This window comes from Durio zibethinus, chromosome 11, assembly GCF_047325235.1.
Source record: "Durio zibethinus cultivar Kanyao isolate XHJ-2024 chromosome 11, ASM4732523v1, whole genome shotgun sequence".
Classification (NCBI taxonomy): domain Eukaryota; kingdom Viridiplantae; phylum Streptophyta; class Magnoliopsida; order Malvales; family Malvaceae; genus Durio; species Durio zibethinus.
The window spans coordinates 1,878,054-1,895,424 of NC_143172.1; the positions used below are offsets into that span (position 1 = coordinate 1,878,054).

Sequence of the window (17,371 nt, forward strand, 5' to 3'; positions counted from 1 at the left end):
AAGAGCAAGAAAAGGGAGAAAGGAAGGATAACTATTTCCTTGTATAAAATTAATAGTATTAAAAATAAAATTAAAAAAAGAAAAAAGAAAGAAAGAAGAAAATTTAAATTTAAACTAAATATAAAATAGTAAAATCTGGGTCATGGGTGGGACCCAATAGGAAGTCATAACTGCTGGTCCTTGATCGACCGGTTCTTCTCCTTCGCTCCTTTTAAACTAGCTTACTTCATAGACTGCTTTTGGGCAAATATATTGTGTATCCACTCGTACCTTAACATTTATTTCCACTAGTAATTATATTACAACATTTATTCCAAAATTTAACTATAAATTATCTTTGATAAAAAAAAAGGAAGATATCAATCCTTAACGCAATTGAGTTCTGATTTTTTATATATAAAAAAAAAGAAGCCGTCTTTAAGAGGGCAGAGCGACCTAATCCCCGTGTAACCAATGAATAAATTTCACTTTTTTTTTTAATGGAAATAGATGTCCCAAAGCAAAAGCTATGTTGAATTTCCAGATTGGCCCCTGGTTTGATTTTTTTTTCTTTCTTTTTTTTACTGAAATTCCCAAACAATCCTTTCACCAACTACTGCACTGTGTAGTGCTAAATGCTAATGTTATGGTGGTACATCAAAAAAGTGTTCAAATGTGGTGTTTATGGTGTTGTCATTAGCACTAAAAAAGTGAGGTTTATCAGATAAATCCCTTTCCAACACTATCCTCGTTACCATTTTTTCCTTCTATTTCACATTTTTCCATTAATTTGGGGTCTAAAATATCGGATTTAATTTCCAAGCATCTTGATTAAAAGCTTTTTTTATCGATTAACAATTTAGATTTTTCTATAAAATTAAAAATATAAATTATAATCATAATCAAGTATTACATATTTAAATAATCAATTAATTTAGATTTGATTAATCAATAATTATATGATTTATTAATAAAATATTAAATTTTTAATTTCAAATATAAAAAAATAAAAATAAAAAACTGCACTTTGATTGACTTAACACTTTTTTTTTTTTATGTGTCATGGACAACCATTTTGAATTGAATTAATCATTCAAAACAATCAAACTGACAACGAGAAAAGTACTACTATATTAGAAAAGTCTTTGGTGAAAATTAATAACTATTTTTTTATTAAAAAAAAAGTCGTAATATAAAAATAAAAATATATATATTATAAATGTTAAATTTTGAAAATTAATAACCATTTGCATAATATATAAGACCAAAAAAAGGGACATTGGTAGAGGCCAGTTGGTGGGATCTCTCTAATATGCTGTTTTGAGCTAAATTATGTGAGAAACAAGTCTATACATTAGGTGGTTTGATGTATCTAGCAATATAATATATAGTTTTTGGCCTCATATCCCCTCACTTTCTTCAATTTTTTTTTTTTTGTTTTTTTTTCTTTTTCAATAAAAAATCTTAGTTTCTGCACAATAAATGCAAAAATGGTCCAGATTTGTGGGTAATGGAACATGGGGATTGTCTCCAATTTTTGTATTATTATTACTGTATTCCTAAATGATAAGATATACATTGATGGGAAGGAATTCTGTAAGTGATGTTTACAGCCAAAGTTTAGTGGCTGTAACTTCAATGTTCCAAATTTATATAAGTTGTTATCTTATTTTACAAGTAAAAAGCATGATTTAGATACAAATTATAAATTACCAAATACTTTGAACATTTTGTTTAATTAGTTAATTGTAATTGTTTGAATCTTTTTATTGGAAGAGTTGAGTTCGAATTTTTTATTTTTAAATAAAATATATATATATATTAAAAATTTTATATTTAATTAAAATAATGTTATTTTGTTTTTAATAATAGGTTTTAAACTTTCTGGTTGTAGAAATTATAATGCGTTTAGTTTTTAATTTCTATTACTCCAAAATGTTTGATAAATTATTTCTAAAATTTTCAGTCCCCCGTCCATCCTACGCCAAATCGGTGATCATGGACAAACTTTATGTAGAACCAAAAGATTGAAAAATAAAAAGCATTAGATTTCAATTCAACATTTTCCTACCCTGACACTTTCCAGTAAATCCGCAAGAAAATTTTGCATCCATTAACCTGGTATTATTATGTTAGCAAACAAAGCAACCTAGTTACATTGGCCTTTCATTGCCAACCACTGCTGAGAAAAGAAATCAAGTAGGCCCCGTGACTTACAATTCACAAATCCTTTGATCACACGTTCTAGGTCTCACAAACAGGTTTGTCAATCCATGTGTAATTTGACCACAACCCATGCTGTTTTAAAGTCTTATAATCTTTGAAAAACAGAGACACCCAATCCCAATATTGAGCATCGTGAGTGGTGAGTATTGGGCCAGCTGATGGCAATGGCACCCCACCTCTCAGGCTGAGCAGGAGCCACCATCCATTAGACAGGCGCCTTTGTTGTTGCATAATGGTTCACACCACTCTCATACCTACCTGGCGCCTATCAACCAATGCTCACCAAAAGCTTTCATTACAAAATTCATTTTTAGAGTCATGGACTGGAATACAGGTAAAGTTACAAAATTCTATAGTAATAATATTGAGGTTATATTTAGGTGGATAATAACTTGCAATTAAAAATTAAATAATAAAGTTAATTTAAAGTTTATTTTAATCTATTTATGTAATCACTTTTAATAAAAAACATAAAAAAATTTGAATTCAAATTTCGATACATATAATTTTTGTTATATTCTCAAACTGTTATCTTTTTTATAAAAAAATTTAATAATTAAGAAATAAATTAAAAATACAGAACAATGTATCCCACATAACCGTCCATTCAAACATAACCTCACAAATAAAAATATACAAAAAATTAATAATAATAATGGTTCTATTCTATTAGCTATGGACACCAGAAAGTGGAAAGTTTAGTTTTAGGCCGACTTGTAATACTATATTGTTAAAATAAAGTCATATTTGCACCATTCGCCAATTTGGAACAGCCTAGATGGGCTTACTTTCTTGAAAGGTACTTTGCATTGAATGTAGAAATAACAATACTTTATCTTTCTAATAATTTGCCCTTTTAATCAACCCTCTGTCCCCAAATTTGCCCAAGTGGCTTTAATGCTATTCACTCCCTTTCACTTGGTAAATATATTTTTCTTCTCTCTCAATAATATACAAGTAATGATTAGAATTAATTAGAAAAAGACTCATGCAACAATTTGGTTTGTATAGTCAATGTTACTTGGCATTTCATGAAAGGATTTCTTACCATTTTAAAACCTTTTTGAACGACATAATTAATATGGTTATATGAATTCTAAAACTGGGTTGTGATGCTTTACATTTATAATAAGGTTTTTGGTTGAATTTTGTTTCATTTTGTGCCTTTGATTTACATAGATATTCATTGAATTTCGTCTATACGAAGCCATCAAAGGTCAAGCAAAATGAACTTTATCCGTTCTGTGATTCAAGTTCCTAAAACATTTGAATAAGTTGAAATTGGAAGATAACACTAATCCAACCACCCAATTAGGCCTAAATGGGTGTGATTAAAAGTCAAGTGAAAGAAGCTTTGGTTATGTAAAATACGAATTCTAAGGAAAAAGATGAGTAAAAAACAACCAAAAACATAGATGGTGGGCTCTGATCAGGATTTGCAATTGACAAAACAAATGAGTATGGGACCAAAAAATAAGTTAGGAGTCAAAAATCTTTTCTTTTTTCATAAAGATATCCTTATGTTTAGCTTTAAAATCATGCACTAATCATGTAATTAGGCCTGTTTTGGGGGGGGGGGGGGTACCCAATTGTGATACAACTTTTCTTTTAAAAAATGAAAAAGAAAGAAGTTTCCCACTTTTTTTTTCCTGTTCATAGTGGTGGAAAACAAAAGGCATTGAAATTCAGATTACCAAAGTAAAATTGAGAAATGGAAACCTTCCATGGGAAGATAAGTTGATTCCCTTTGGAATTTAGATACAGCAAGGACAGGCTGTTCCAAGCAAACCTCTGGGCCACCCTGAAATGCCCATTTGAAGAATGGCCCTTCCTTTTTCAACCAAGGCTGGGCCTTTTTTTTTAATTTTGAGTCAAAATTTGAGTTTGAATGTTAAGTTTTGATTGAAAATATTTAAATTTTTTATTTTATTTTATTTAAGTGAAGGCATAATCCTTACAAAGAGAAAATAGGAGAAGATTTTGGCTTGAAATCAAAATCTCTATATCTTCATAAAACCTCCTTAACCATTAAATCAAGAGGTGGAGGATCATATTTAAGTATTTTAAATGCCTAAATTATTCAATTTTCTTTGAAGGAATCATCAATTATGTAATATATATGTATAGTTTTCAAAGTAGACGAATTTGGGTATCTTTTATTAACTTTTTTTAATACAAAGTTTGGGTTTGTCTAATGTTACGCTGAGTTTGAAAGAATTATCATTTAAAATTAATATTGTTATTCTTCATTGACAACAACGTGAATTTCATTAGGAAACATCGGCTCATATGCTAATTTGCTGTCTGTATCTTTTTAGATGCTTTCTCTAACTTAAGGATTAAGGAAATTGAGGACATTTAGGTAATTTGAAACCCCTTTCTTCCAAGTACTAGAAGAGCTCTTTGTAATGATAATAAATTATGATAATAATAGCAATAACAATAATAAAAAAAAAAAAAAACAAGAAAATGACATTTTTGCTTGTTGTCCATATCAGCCCAACCAAATAATAAGGTATAAGACTTTCATATAATGGTTTTTTATTTTACTTGGAGAAAAAGGATTCGAACTTTGTTAAAAAATAAAAGATTACGCATTAACTAATTGAATCAAATGCTTAAATGCATATAATGTTCTTTAATGATCTCTTCTATTCTCATTAACATCTTCTTTTTTTTTATTATCATTCATGTTATTTTAATCATTGAAAAGTTCTAATAAATCTCTTTGCTTATCTTATTTTTTAAGTAGCTAAAGCTTGATCCATCAAAAGCTATGGTAGTATATTTTTATATTAAATGATGATGTAGCACAATCCATTTACCATTTTTTTTTTCATTCTCCACAAATTCAACAACAGAAAAAAAAAAAAAAGGAAGAGATTTTCCTTGCTTTTCTTTGCGTTTACTTTCTCACGGGTTTGGCTTAGCCAGGGTGAGAATTTGTGAAGATGATAGATAGCCTTTTCTTTTTTTGATTGGGACATGGAGACCAATTCATGCAGTTTGGCGGTGGATTAGTTACGATAAAATGCCAAAATGTAGAGTCCAAGGTGCTGATCTTTACTATAAAGTGGCTTGACAAAATATAATAAAATTTTCTTTTATGTCTTTTTTTTTTTGAGATATTGAAATTATTTTTTTGTTCATATTAAAGATTTGCCATTTTGATTTAGGCCCATATTGATTTTCTCTATCTAATGGAGTACTCGGGGGCTGGTGCCTGGGTAAGTGTAGGTAAATTGAATGCTGAGACAGAATCTGAAGGGAATTGTATTGAACTGTGCCCTATTCCATCATTTTGATGTTTATTTTGTCCAATTTATTTATATTTTCTTTCTAACATTCTTTTCCTTGATAAGAGGGCCCTATGACATTTGTAGATTGCACTTCATAATTGGGCCAAAGCTGCTATATAAAATGATTTATTTTGTTACACCACTTGGGGCCTCAGCCTATCAAATGTAATAGCTTTGCCAACACGAGTTCACTAGCCAAATGATTTGCCGAAATCAGATAGTGGGTTATTTAGCCATGACTCATGAGCAAGCACTATCTGGCTGCTCGTCTATCATTTGAACGTGCACTCACGCAGCGGGCAACCCTCAAGGACTTGTCTCATGGCAACATGCCTGCACTGCGTGGGCCGGACTCCTGCCCCCGTTGCTTTAATGTTCCTGAGCAAAGCCACAATTATAACGTCATGGCACCTCAAAAGTTTTCTTTGTTTCCATTTTTTGCTAATGCTGCAAAGTCCGAAGAAGACGTGTAGGTATTTCTAACACACTCAAGTTCTAAAAATTAATCATAGGTTACCAAAGTGCTACAATAAGTCTCAAATCAATTCAGATTGCTCCTTCAGAAAAAGTTGCAAAGCACATTAATTTACCTTATAACAGCAGGAGTACAAATTCACTGTCTTATCTATGGTAACTGCCACAGCAAATCATCTCAATCCAAGACATAGCATTCATAGCGATGATTATATTTCAGAACTATACTAGCACAAAGAAAATTTATAGAAATTGATGACACTGTGGCAGCAACTACAGTCTAAGCTCCCTCGTTGACTTTGAACTTAGACGAAGAGGCCAAAAGAACCAAGGCCAATCTAATCTCCGCTCACACAGCCTCTACATCCACAATGCACACATTCAATAACCTTTTCTTCCCTCAAGTGTTTGGGCACACGGCAGACACAAGTTGTAGCAAAGTTGTGATCCCGTGGCTGCATGCATCTCAAGCAACACAAACGTTCATAACCTGGCTGCAAAAAGTAAAAAAAGAAACCATAAAGATCTACTACTACAAGATTAAATTAAAGAATCAGAAAGATTGAAAGCAAAACAGAGAAGGAAAAAGGGAATATACAAGCGTGTGGTGTGATATATGAATGTATCTATAGACACACATAAATTCTATATATGACTTCCAAAATTTCACATAAAGTAACCCTTAATACGAAATAATTAACTAAATAATTAAACACTACGAGTCTATGCCTTGACAGATATGCCTAATTATCTGTGACCACATCAATTCAAGAAAGACAGTAAGATACTATATTTGCCAACATTTGTCTATATCCAAGGCTTCTTTCTGAGTTCTGATTGCTCAAGAACAAATATGTTAATCATGAAAGTCTCATATGAGTAAAAAATCAGATTGGAGAACACTTTGTGCTAGTGAGTAAACATATGGAGGGAGCAGAGACAAACCTTCTTCCACTTCGCAATAAGATTGCGGTCAGCATAGCCTTGGTCCAAACAGAACTCATACAATTCCTTAGATATTTCCTGCCTCCGGTAGTAAAGGTCAAAAATATAGCGGCTCTTCTGATGCGCTATTTTGAAAATAGGCCACAATGTCTCACATTTTCTCTTACCATCGTGAGGATCATTCTCAGCTGTCGAAAGCGTAGATAATTAGTTCAACACATTAAGATGGATTCAAGAATCAAGTAGAGCATACATGATGCAGAAAAAACCCCACCTTCTCTCATCTTTGCTTGTAGCTCACGAAGCGTAGGCTCAATCAATTCCCATCCTTCTGGATATTTCACACGGTTTGTCTTCACCTTCGGCATTGTTCTACCTGTCATCATCAATGCCCATTATAAATTTCAACCACATCATGCCACAAACCCTAGAGTCAATTTAAGTGGAAACAGAACTTCCCCAAATTGAAGAGGAAATTTCTATAGGAATAAGGCAGATTCCTTGCTTGCATTACCCTAAATTCAACTTTTAGTTGTTTACCCTATTTTTCTTAGGGGTTGCCATGAAAGAATTCGATTGAATGAACACGAAAGGCACAGATGAGAGCAAATGCTAAATTCAAACAGGAATCAAGCTTTTTTCCTATCAATTTTATTTTAATTTCAAAAAGGCAAAGTTTATGCAAGGTATCAAAGGAGAGAAAGAACTCAATGCACCTGTCAAGTACGGAGTTTGGGATGCGAGAAAGAGGATGAGGCGAATAGTTAATCAATCTTGGACAGAAGCCGATCTGGGTCGGTTGCGTCACGAATCGGGATTTTAGATAGACCTATGTCGGTTTACGCCGCGGCTGTTGATGGCGGTTTTGGGCTTTGATTTTGCGGTGTTGGGATGGACAAGCTGCGCCTGCTGACGTGAAGTGAAACAAAGAGAGGGGATCCACCACACGCGCAGCAATTGTAAGTAGAAGGAAGAGTTGGCGTGTCTTGGAATTGTATAATGATTAATGGTAAGTGCTCTAAACGACATCGTTTTGGTTTCAACATTTGTAAGAGCCTCAATTGTTCAATCTTTTCTCTCAATAAACACGTACAAACAAACCCAAAGAGGAGAAAAAAAAAAAAAAGAAGAAGGTGCTGATGGAATCAATTTTGACGATTATTTTATCTCGTTTGAGCATGTTGACTGCTGCTTCAGGTGGCATCCTGGTAACTTTGGTTTGTGCTTGGTTGATGATTATTTGTAATGTTTCAGCGTCAGCTTTCTCAAGCAAGGCCAGTTTCTGCAGTGTTGCCACCATTTCTTTCATTGTCTTCTCTTCTCCTTCAAGCTGGATTTTCATTATCATCTCAACTTCCTAGTCTATTGGTTTGAAGTACAAGTACAAGTACTCATCAATGGCAGCTCCCTGAACGTAAACAATATCGTTATGAATAACGAAAATTATTCTGAAATAGACATAAGGAAATAAAAAATGCCTCATAATTCAGAAACTACCAGTGGAATGATTCCCATCATGATATGTGCTTCTGTGAAATACCACGTAGGCAGTATTTGGACAAAAGTGATCATTAGATTTTTTATGGGAGGTTTCAATAGTTTTAGTTAGACAGGATCTGAAACTTGCAATGGAACGGCACATGACCAAGCAAGGAACAGATAATCTAAAGACTTGAGCCTTTATTGGATTTTAACTTTGATAAAATCAACCATAATGGGTCGAACATGCAAGAAATTTTGTCTTATCGAACTTCAAAATTACAAGCTTACTAACATATATTCTACAAGAAAAATATCACGAAGCAACAGTGGCAGGAACCTCACAAATGGATGTTTTTCTTTACAACTTGAGCAATGAAAAGTCACACAAGTTAAAGCTCTTTGGTTCATTTTCCTCACCGATGAATAGAGGTTATAAATGGCAACACTGAATTAAAAAAAAAAGTGATTAAAAGAGCTTCAAAAATCAACTATATGCAAATTTTAGGTTGCAAAAGCTGTAATTTTGCAGTGCCTTCCTTTCTTGTGCCTGCAAAAATGAAGAGAGAAAAAGACAGCTAACATTAGGATTTTGGGACAACAAGTTCCATAGTTACAATCTGCAGACAATGTCTACTTTAGTCCTAAATTTCTGAGAAAATTCTTTTCAGTTACATATATATATATATATATATATATATAGAGAGAGAGAGAGAGAGAGAGAGAGAGAGAGAGAGAGAGAGAGAGAGAGAGAGAGAGAGAGAGAGAGAGAGAGAGAGAGAGAGAGTGCTTTAGAAGGTTGAAATTTCTTTGACAGAAAAAGGGTCCAAATTTCTCTTGATAAAATTTCCCATGAAATTATTCAAACACTAGAAAATCAAAAGACAAGTAGTTCTCTTCTTCTTTTTCAAACTATTTTGTATTCAAAATTAGAAAATATAATCTTGCTGGAATTAAACATTTTTTTTTGCATCTTATGAATTTTACATTTGTAAATTAATTTTATTCAAACATCATTATCAGTTTAATAGAATCACTATTAATGATAAATTACATATGTGATAAAATAATCTTTAATTGCTTATAAACATTTAACTCAATGATTGATATATGATCCTTTACTTTAAGAATCTAATTTGAATTCTCTTTTTTCAAATAAAAATAATAAGAATAATAATAATCTTTAAATAATAAGCTTTATATATTAATTTGAAAAACAAAGATTCAAACTCTACTCTTTAAGTATGAGATCATATATCGATTAATTAATATAAATGATTGAGTATGGTAAGTTCGTATTTGAACACTGTATAATGGTTGCGACATGAGGCAAGGTAAAACATTAACCAATAGATCCTTTTGAATTCCTATGCCGCACCTATCACACAATATTAAAATAGAGTTTTCTCTTGCTAATCATCAAAATACATCGTTAAAACCTTTAATATTATTAGCTTTGTATTTGAACACTGTGTAATGCTTGTGGCATAAGCACGAGCAGGTAAATTATTAAAACCCACTTTGAATCCCTTATACCACATGCATTACACAGTATTAAAATAAAGCTTTCTCTTGCTGATCATCAACATACGTCGTAGAGTCCTTGAATGGTATTAGCTCTGTATTTGAACACTGTGCAATGCATGCGGTATAGAAGCGAGCAAGTAAATTATGCATATAAAACCTATTTTGAATCCCTTATACCACATACACTGCACAGTATTAAAATAGATCGCTTTCTTTTGCTATCATCAAAATATGTTGCAGAATTCTTTGAATGGTATTAGCTCTATATTTGAATACTGTGTAATGCTTGTGGCATAAGAGTGAGCAGGTAAATTATCATATAAAACCTACTTTAAATCTCTTATACCACATGCATTGCACAATATTAAAATAGAGCTTTTTTCTTAGTTTTTTTTTTTTTTTTTTTTTTTCACTCTTGATAATGCAGGAGAGACCTCTGGCCTGGGGCAATTTATAGCCAATGGGACTGCCAACTAATACCCATCCTTTCCTTAAATGCCCAATTCTAAAATGGGGAAGTATTTTGAAATTCATGGTTAAGAATCCCAGGACCACTATTTTTTGCAACTAAATAAATGTGTCAAACAAACCTGCATGCATGGCACCAGCTGGTTCTGAGGAAATATGCTAGAAAATATTTAATCATTTTGCTATTTATAATTTTCAAAAAAGGAAGGTAATCTGCTATGAATTGTCTGTCATTTTACAATGATTTGATTATAGGAATTAATGATTCATGGTTTTTTAGTGCAAAAATGACAAGAACAATATATAATACAACTGTAAAAATTATTATTCTAGGATAGAAATGATCTTGTGGGTTTTAGGGACATGTTATATTATACTTCAGAATCTTAAACATTCTTTCACCAACTATTTGATGAAAGAATGATGGAGATTAATAGATTGAATTACAATTAACTACTTTATTAATACTTTTAAAAGATTTTACTAACTGAATTAACGTCTCAAAAGAAAAAAAATAAAATTAGTATGTTTTTATTAACTAAATTAACGGCTCTAACGGAAAAAATAAATATATACTAAAATTTAAATAAAAATACATGGATACATAAATGGAACCAATTAATTTAAAAATTATTGCATATAAAGTTAATATCTAGTCTCCTAACTCATAAAAATGCAGACAAATGATTTCAACATTGAAACATTAGTTAGTTTTGAAACAAATTTTAGTATGATATATAAAAGACTATATGGTCGAGAAACTGGCCAATATTCACTGGTTTGATTCTTTTATATATATATATATATATATATATATATAAACATATTTGGATTAGTTTTTATTTTCAGTTTTTTATCACTTTATCATATCACATTATTTGTGATTCTTTCAGATTCGGCTTTCTCAAGCAAGGCCAGTTTCTGCAGTGTTCCCACCATTTCTTTCATTGTCTTCTCTTCTCCTTCAAGCTGGATTTTCATTATCATCTCAACATCCTGGTCTAATGGTTTGAAGTATTCATAAATGGCAGCTTCCTGAACGTAAACAATTTCGTTATGAATAACGAAAATCATTTGAAATTGATAGATAAGGAAAACAAAAATGCCTCAGAATTCAGAAACTACCAGTGGAGTGATTCCCTTCATGATATGTGCCTCAGTGAAATATCACTTACGCAGTATTTAGACAAAAGTGACCATTACATTTTTTATGGGAGGTTTCAACAGTTTGAGTTGATCAAAGTCTGGAAGTAGGGATCTGAGCCTCGCAATGGAAGGGCACGTGACCAAGCAAGGAACACATAATCTAATAACTTGAGTCTTTATTGGATTTTAACTTTGACAAAATCAACCATAATGGGTCAAACATATATACAAGAAATTTTGTCTTATCGATCTTCAAAATTTCAAGCTTACTAACATATATTCTACAAGAAAAATATCACAAAGCAAAAGTGGCATGAACACCACAAATGGATGTTTTTCTTTACAACTTGAGCAACGAAAAATCACACAAGTTAAAGCTCTTTGGTTCATTTTCCTAACCGATGAATGGAGGTTACAAATGGCAGCACTGAATTAAAAAAAAAAAGTTAATAAAAGAACTTCAAAAATCAACTATATGCAAATTTTAGGCTGCAAAAGCTGTAATTTTGCAGTGCCTTTCTTGTGCCTGCAGAAATGAAAAGAGAAAAGATAGCTAACATTAGGATTTTGGGACAACAAGTTCCATAGACACAATCTGCAGACAATGTCTACTTTAACTTTAGTCTTTAAATCTCGAAATCAAGATAATAAAATAGATATAAGTTAACTTTCCCAAGTTTATATGCATATTAGAACATACCCTTTTCAACTACAAACTCGATGCAGTCACCTCATTGCCTAAATAATGCTTCTTCACCATTCACACAATCCTAAGTTTTTGAGAAAAATTCTTTTGAGTTACATATTTTAGGAAGTAAAAATCATAACATACTCAAAAACTTTGTGATATTATAAGCGATTAGGAGCAGCTGCAAACAATGTATGTTTAGAAGAGAGCAAGGCAATTTCCATGTTCAATGTCAAAGTTACCATCAAAATATAGCTTTAGGTCCATAAATATATAGCAATTAAGAACAAAAAAAAGAAAATAAAAGAGTAATAAAAGGTGAGTAAAGAAAGTGAAAGACCTATTACAGACGTTTCTCGAGCTGCATTCATATTCGGAAAGAACCCTCACATAGAACAATGTTTTCTTCCAAGATCTCTCAGTTTGTCCATTATATATATATATATATATATATATAGATTACTTTAGAAGGTTAAAATTTCTTTGACAGAAAAAATTAAGGACCAAATTTCTCTAAATAAAATTTACCAAGAAATTATTAAACCATTAAAAAAAACAAAGGACAAGTAGTTCTCTTCTTCTTTTTCAATTTATTTTGTAACCAAAATTAAAAAAATATGATCTTGCTGGAACTATACATTTTTTTGCATCTTATAAATTTTGTACTTATAGATTAATTTATTCAAATATCATTATCATTTTAATATAATCGTTGCTAATCATATATTACATGCGTGATAAAATAATTTTTAATTATATTTAAGCATTTGACTTAGTGATTGATATATGATCCTTTGTTTCAAGAATCTAGTTTGAATCCTTTTTTTTTCAAATCAAAATAATTATAATAATAATCTTTAAATAATAAGCTTTATACATTGATTTGATAAAAAAGATTGAAACCCTACCCTTTAAGTAAGAGATTACATATCGATTAACTGAAATAAATGGACGACTACAGTAAGCTCATATTTGAACACTGTGTAATGGCTGCGGCGTGAGGCAAGGTAAAACATTAACCAATAGATCCTTTTGAATTCCTATGCCACACCCTGCACACAATATTAAAATAGAGCTTTATCTTGCTAATTATCAAAATACGTCGCGGAATCTTTTAATATTATTAGCTTTGTATTTGAACACTATGTAATGCTTGTGGCATAAGCACGAGCAAGTAAATTATGCATATAAAACCTGCTTTGAATCCCTTATACCACATGTGTTACACAGTATTAAAATAAAGTTTTCTCTTGCTGATCATCAAAATATGTCGTAAAATCTTTGAGTGGTATTAGCTCTGTATTCGAACACTGTGCAATGCATGCGGCATAAGCATGACCAGATAAATTATGCATATAAAGCCTACTTTGAATCCTTTATATCACATACACTGTATAATATTAAAATAAAGTTTTATTTTTTGCTGATCATCAAAATACGTTGTAGAATCCTTGAATGGTATTAGCTCTGTATTTGAATACTGTGTAATGCTTGTGGCATAAGAGTGAGCAGGTAAATTATCGTATAAAACCTACTTTGAATCTCTTATACCACAAGCATTGCACGGTATTAAACTAGAGCTTTTTTCTTAGTTTTTTTGTTGACTATTGATAATGCGGGAGAGACCTCTGGCCCGGGGCAATTTACAGCCAATGGGAATGCCAACTATTATCCATCCTTTCCTTAAATGCCCAATTCTAAAATGGGGAAGTGTTTTGCAATTCATGGTTAAGAAACCCAGAGACCACTTTTTTTTTTTTTTTTTGCAACTAAAGAAATGTGTCAACAAACCTGCATGCATGGCACCAGCTGGTTCTGAGGAAATATGCCAGAAAATATTTAATCATTTTGGTGTTTATAGTTTTCAAAAAAGGAAGGTAATCTACTCATGAATTGTCTGTCATTTTAGGTTTTATGATGCACTGATTTGATTACAGGAATTAATGATTCATGGTTTTTGAATGCAAAAATGATAAGAACAATATGTAATACAACTTCAAAAAATATTATTTTAGGATAGAAATAATCTTATGGATTTTTGGGACATGTTATATTGTACTTTAAAATCTTGAACATTCTTTCACAAACTATTTGTTGAAAGAATGATAGAGATTAATGGATTGAATTGTAATTAACTACTTTACCAATACTTTTAAAAGATTTAATTAACTGAATTAAGGTTTCAAAAGAAAGGAAATAAAAATAATATAATTTTATTAACTGAATTATTGGGTCTAACGAAAAAAAAAAAAGAACTAAAATTTAAGGAAATATACATGGATACATAAATGGAACTAATTGATCTGAAACTTGTTGCATACAAAAGTTAATATCCAGTCTCCTAACTCTTAAACATATAGACAAATCATTTCAACGTACATTAAAACATTAGTTAGTTTTGAAACAAATTTTAGTATGACATATAAAAGACTATATGGTTGAGAAGCTGGCCAATAATAACTGGTTTGATTTATATATATATATATATATATATATATATATATAAAACATATTTGGATTAGTTTTTATTTTCAGTTTTTTATCACTTTATCATATCACATTATTTGTAATTTTTTCAGATTCAGCTTTCTCAAGCAAGGCCTGTTTCTGCTTTCTTTCATTGTCTTCTTTTCTCCTTCAAACTGGATTTTCATTATCATCTCAACTTCCTGTTCTATTGGTTTGAAGTACTCATCGATGGCAGCTTCCTGAAAGTAAAAAATTTCGTTAGGAATAACGAAAATCATTCCGAAATAGACATATAAGGAAAGCAAAAATGCCTCAGAATTCAGATACTAACAGTGGAATGATTCCCATCATGATATGTGCCTCAGTGAAATATCACATGGGCAGTTTTTAGACAAAAGTTACCATTAGATTTCTTATGGAAGTTTCAATAGTTTGAGTTGATCAAAGTCTGAAAGTAGGGATCTAAGCCTTGCAATGGAAGGGCACATGACCATGCAAGGAACACATAATCTAATAACTTGAGTCTTTATTGGATTTTAACTTTGATAAAATCAACCATAATGGGTCAAACTTATATATAAGAAATTTTGTCTTAACGATCTTCAAAATTACAAGCTTACTAACATATATTCTACAAGAAAAATATCACGAAGCAAAAGTGGCATGAACCTCACAAATGGATTTTTCCGTACAACTTGAGCAACAAAAAATAACTCAAGTTAAAGCTTTTTGGTTCATTTTCCTCACCGATGAATAGAGTAAATGGCAACACTGAATTTTAAAAAAAAAGGGATTAAAAGAACTTCAAAAATCAACTATATGCAAATTTTGGGCCGCAAAAACTGTAATTTTGTAGTGCATTGCTTTCTTGTGCCTGCAGAAATGAAGAGAGAAAAAGACAGCTAACGTTAGGATTTTGGGACAACAAGTTCCATAGATACAATCTGCAGACAATGTCTACTTTAACTTTAGTCTTTAAATCTCATAATCAAGATAATAAAACAGATATAAGTTCTTTAAATCTCAAAATCAAGATAATAAAACAGATGTAAGTTAACTTTCCCAAGTTTATATGCATATCAGAACATACCCTTTTCAACTGCAAACTCAATGCAGTCGCCTCATTGCATAAATAAAGCTTCTGCACCATCCAAACAATCCTAAATTTCTGAGAAAAATTCTTTTGAGTTACTTATTTTAGGAAGTAAAAATCATAACATAGTAAAAAACTTTGTGATGTTATAACCGATTAAGAGCAGCTGCAAACAATATATGTTTCCAAGAGGGCAAGGCAGTTTCCATGTTCAATGTCAAAGTTACCATCAAAATATAGATTTAGTACATAGAAATTAACAAAAAAAAAAAGAAAAGAAAGTAAAAGAGTAATAAAACGTGAGTAAAGAAAGTGAAAGACCTATTGCAGACGTTTCTCAAGCTACAATCTATAGGTTCGAGTTCTAGGTTCTTCATATCCGGAGACAACCCTCACATAGAACAATGTTTTTCTCCCAAAATCCCTCAAATTTTCCATTCCATTTCTTGATATATATATATAGTACTTTAGAAGGTTGAAGTTTCTTTGATAGAAAAAAGGTCCAAATTTCTCTAGATAAAAGTTATCAAGAAATTATTCAACCATTAAAAAACAAAAGACAAGTAGTTCTCTCCTTCTTTTTCAATTTTTTTTGTATCCAAAATTAGAATATAAGATCTTGCTGGAATTAAACAAAAAATTTTTTTTTTTTTGCATCTTGTGAATTTTGCAATTGTAAATTAATTTTATTCAAACATCATCATTATTTTAATATAATTACTGCTACTGACGAATTATATACGTGATAAAATAATCTTTAATTATATTCGAACATTTGATTCAATGATTGATGTATGATCTTTTATTCAAAAAATTCAATTTAAATCTTCCTTTTCCAAATCAAAATAATCTTTAAATAATAAGCTCTATATATTAATTTGAAAAACAAAGATTCAAACCATACTCTTTAAGTAAGAGATTATATATCGATTAATTGAGATAAATGGTTGAATATAGTAAGCTCATATTTGAACATTGTATAATGGCTGCAACATGAAGCAAGGTAAAACATTAACCAGTAGATCCTTTTAAACTCCTATGCTGCATCTATAACACAATATTAAAATAGAGCTTTCTCTTGCTAATCATCAAAATACGTCGTAGAATCTTTTAATATTATTAGCTTTGTATTTGAACACTGTGTAATGCTTGTGGCATAAGCACAAGCAGGTAAATTATGCATATAAAACCTGCTCTGAATCCCTTATACCACATGCATTACACAGCATTAAAATAAAGCTTTCTCTTGCTGATCATCAAAATACATCGTAGAATCCTTGAATCTCTTATACCACATACATGCATGGTATTAAAATAGAGCTTTCTTTTGTTGATCATCAAAATACGTTGTAAAATCCTTGAATTGTATTAGCTCTATATTTGAATACTGTGTAATGCTTGTGGCATGAGAGTGAGCAGGTAAATTATCATATAAAACCTACTTTGAATCTCTTATGCCACATGCATTGCACAGAATTAAAATAGAGCTTTTATCTTTGTTTTTTTTTCCCACTGTTGATAATGCAGGAGAGACCTCTGGCCTGGGGCAATTTATAGCCAATGGGACTGCCAACTACT

General features: G+C 31.1%; 1 protein-coding gene across 1 annotated transcript; it reads right to left on the reverse strand.

Annotated features, from left to right (window-relative positions):
* Nucleotides 1-6,036: 6,036 nt before the first annotated feature.
* Nucleotides 6,037-7,890, reverse strand: LOC111289762 (protein BUD31 homolog 2). The gene is made up of 4 exons (XM_022881063.2): nt 7,640-7,890; nt 7,198-7,299; nt 6,924-7,111; nt 6,037-6,472 (listed from the first exon to the last, which is right to left on the reverse strand). Exons 2-4 carry the CDS (start codon nt 7,289-7,291, stop codon nt 6,317-6,319), a joined length of 438 nt encoding a protein of 145 aa, XP_022736798.1. The 5' UTR covers nt 7,292-7,299; nt 7,640-7,890; the 3' UTR covers nt 6,037-6,316.
* Between the last annotated feature and the right edge of the window lie 9,481 nt (nt 7,891-17,371).

What these genes read in the sequence shown, in the direction of transcription:
- LOC111289762 (XM_022881063.2), bottom strand. Translation starts at nt 7,291, where the DNA reads ATGCCGAAGGTGAAGACAAACCGTGTGAAATATCCAGAAGGATGGGAA. An exon ending in ACAAGCAAAGATGAGAGAAG is followed by an intron (nt 7,112 to 7,197) that starts GTGGGGTTTTTT and finishes CGCTTTCGACAG; the next exon opens with CTGAGAATGATCCTCACGAT. An exon ending in TTATTGCGAAGTGGAAGAAG is followed by an intron (nt 6,473 to 6,923) that starts GTTTGTCTCTGC and finishes TACTTTTTGCAG; the next exon opens with CCAGGTTATGAACGTTTGTG.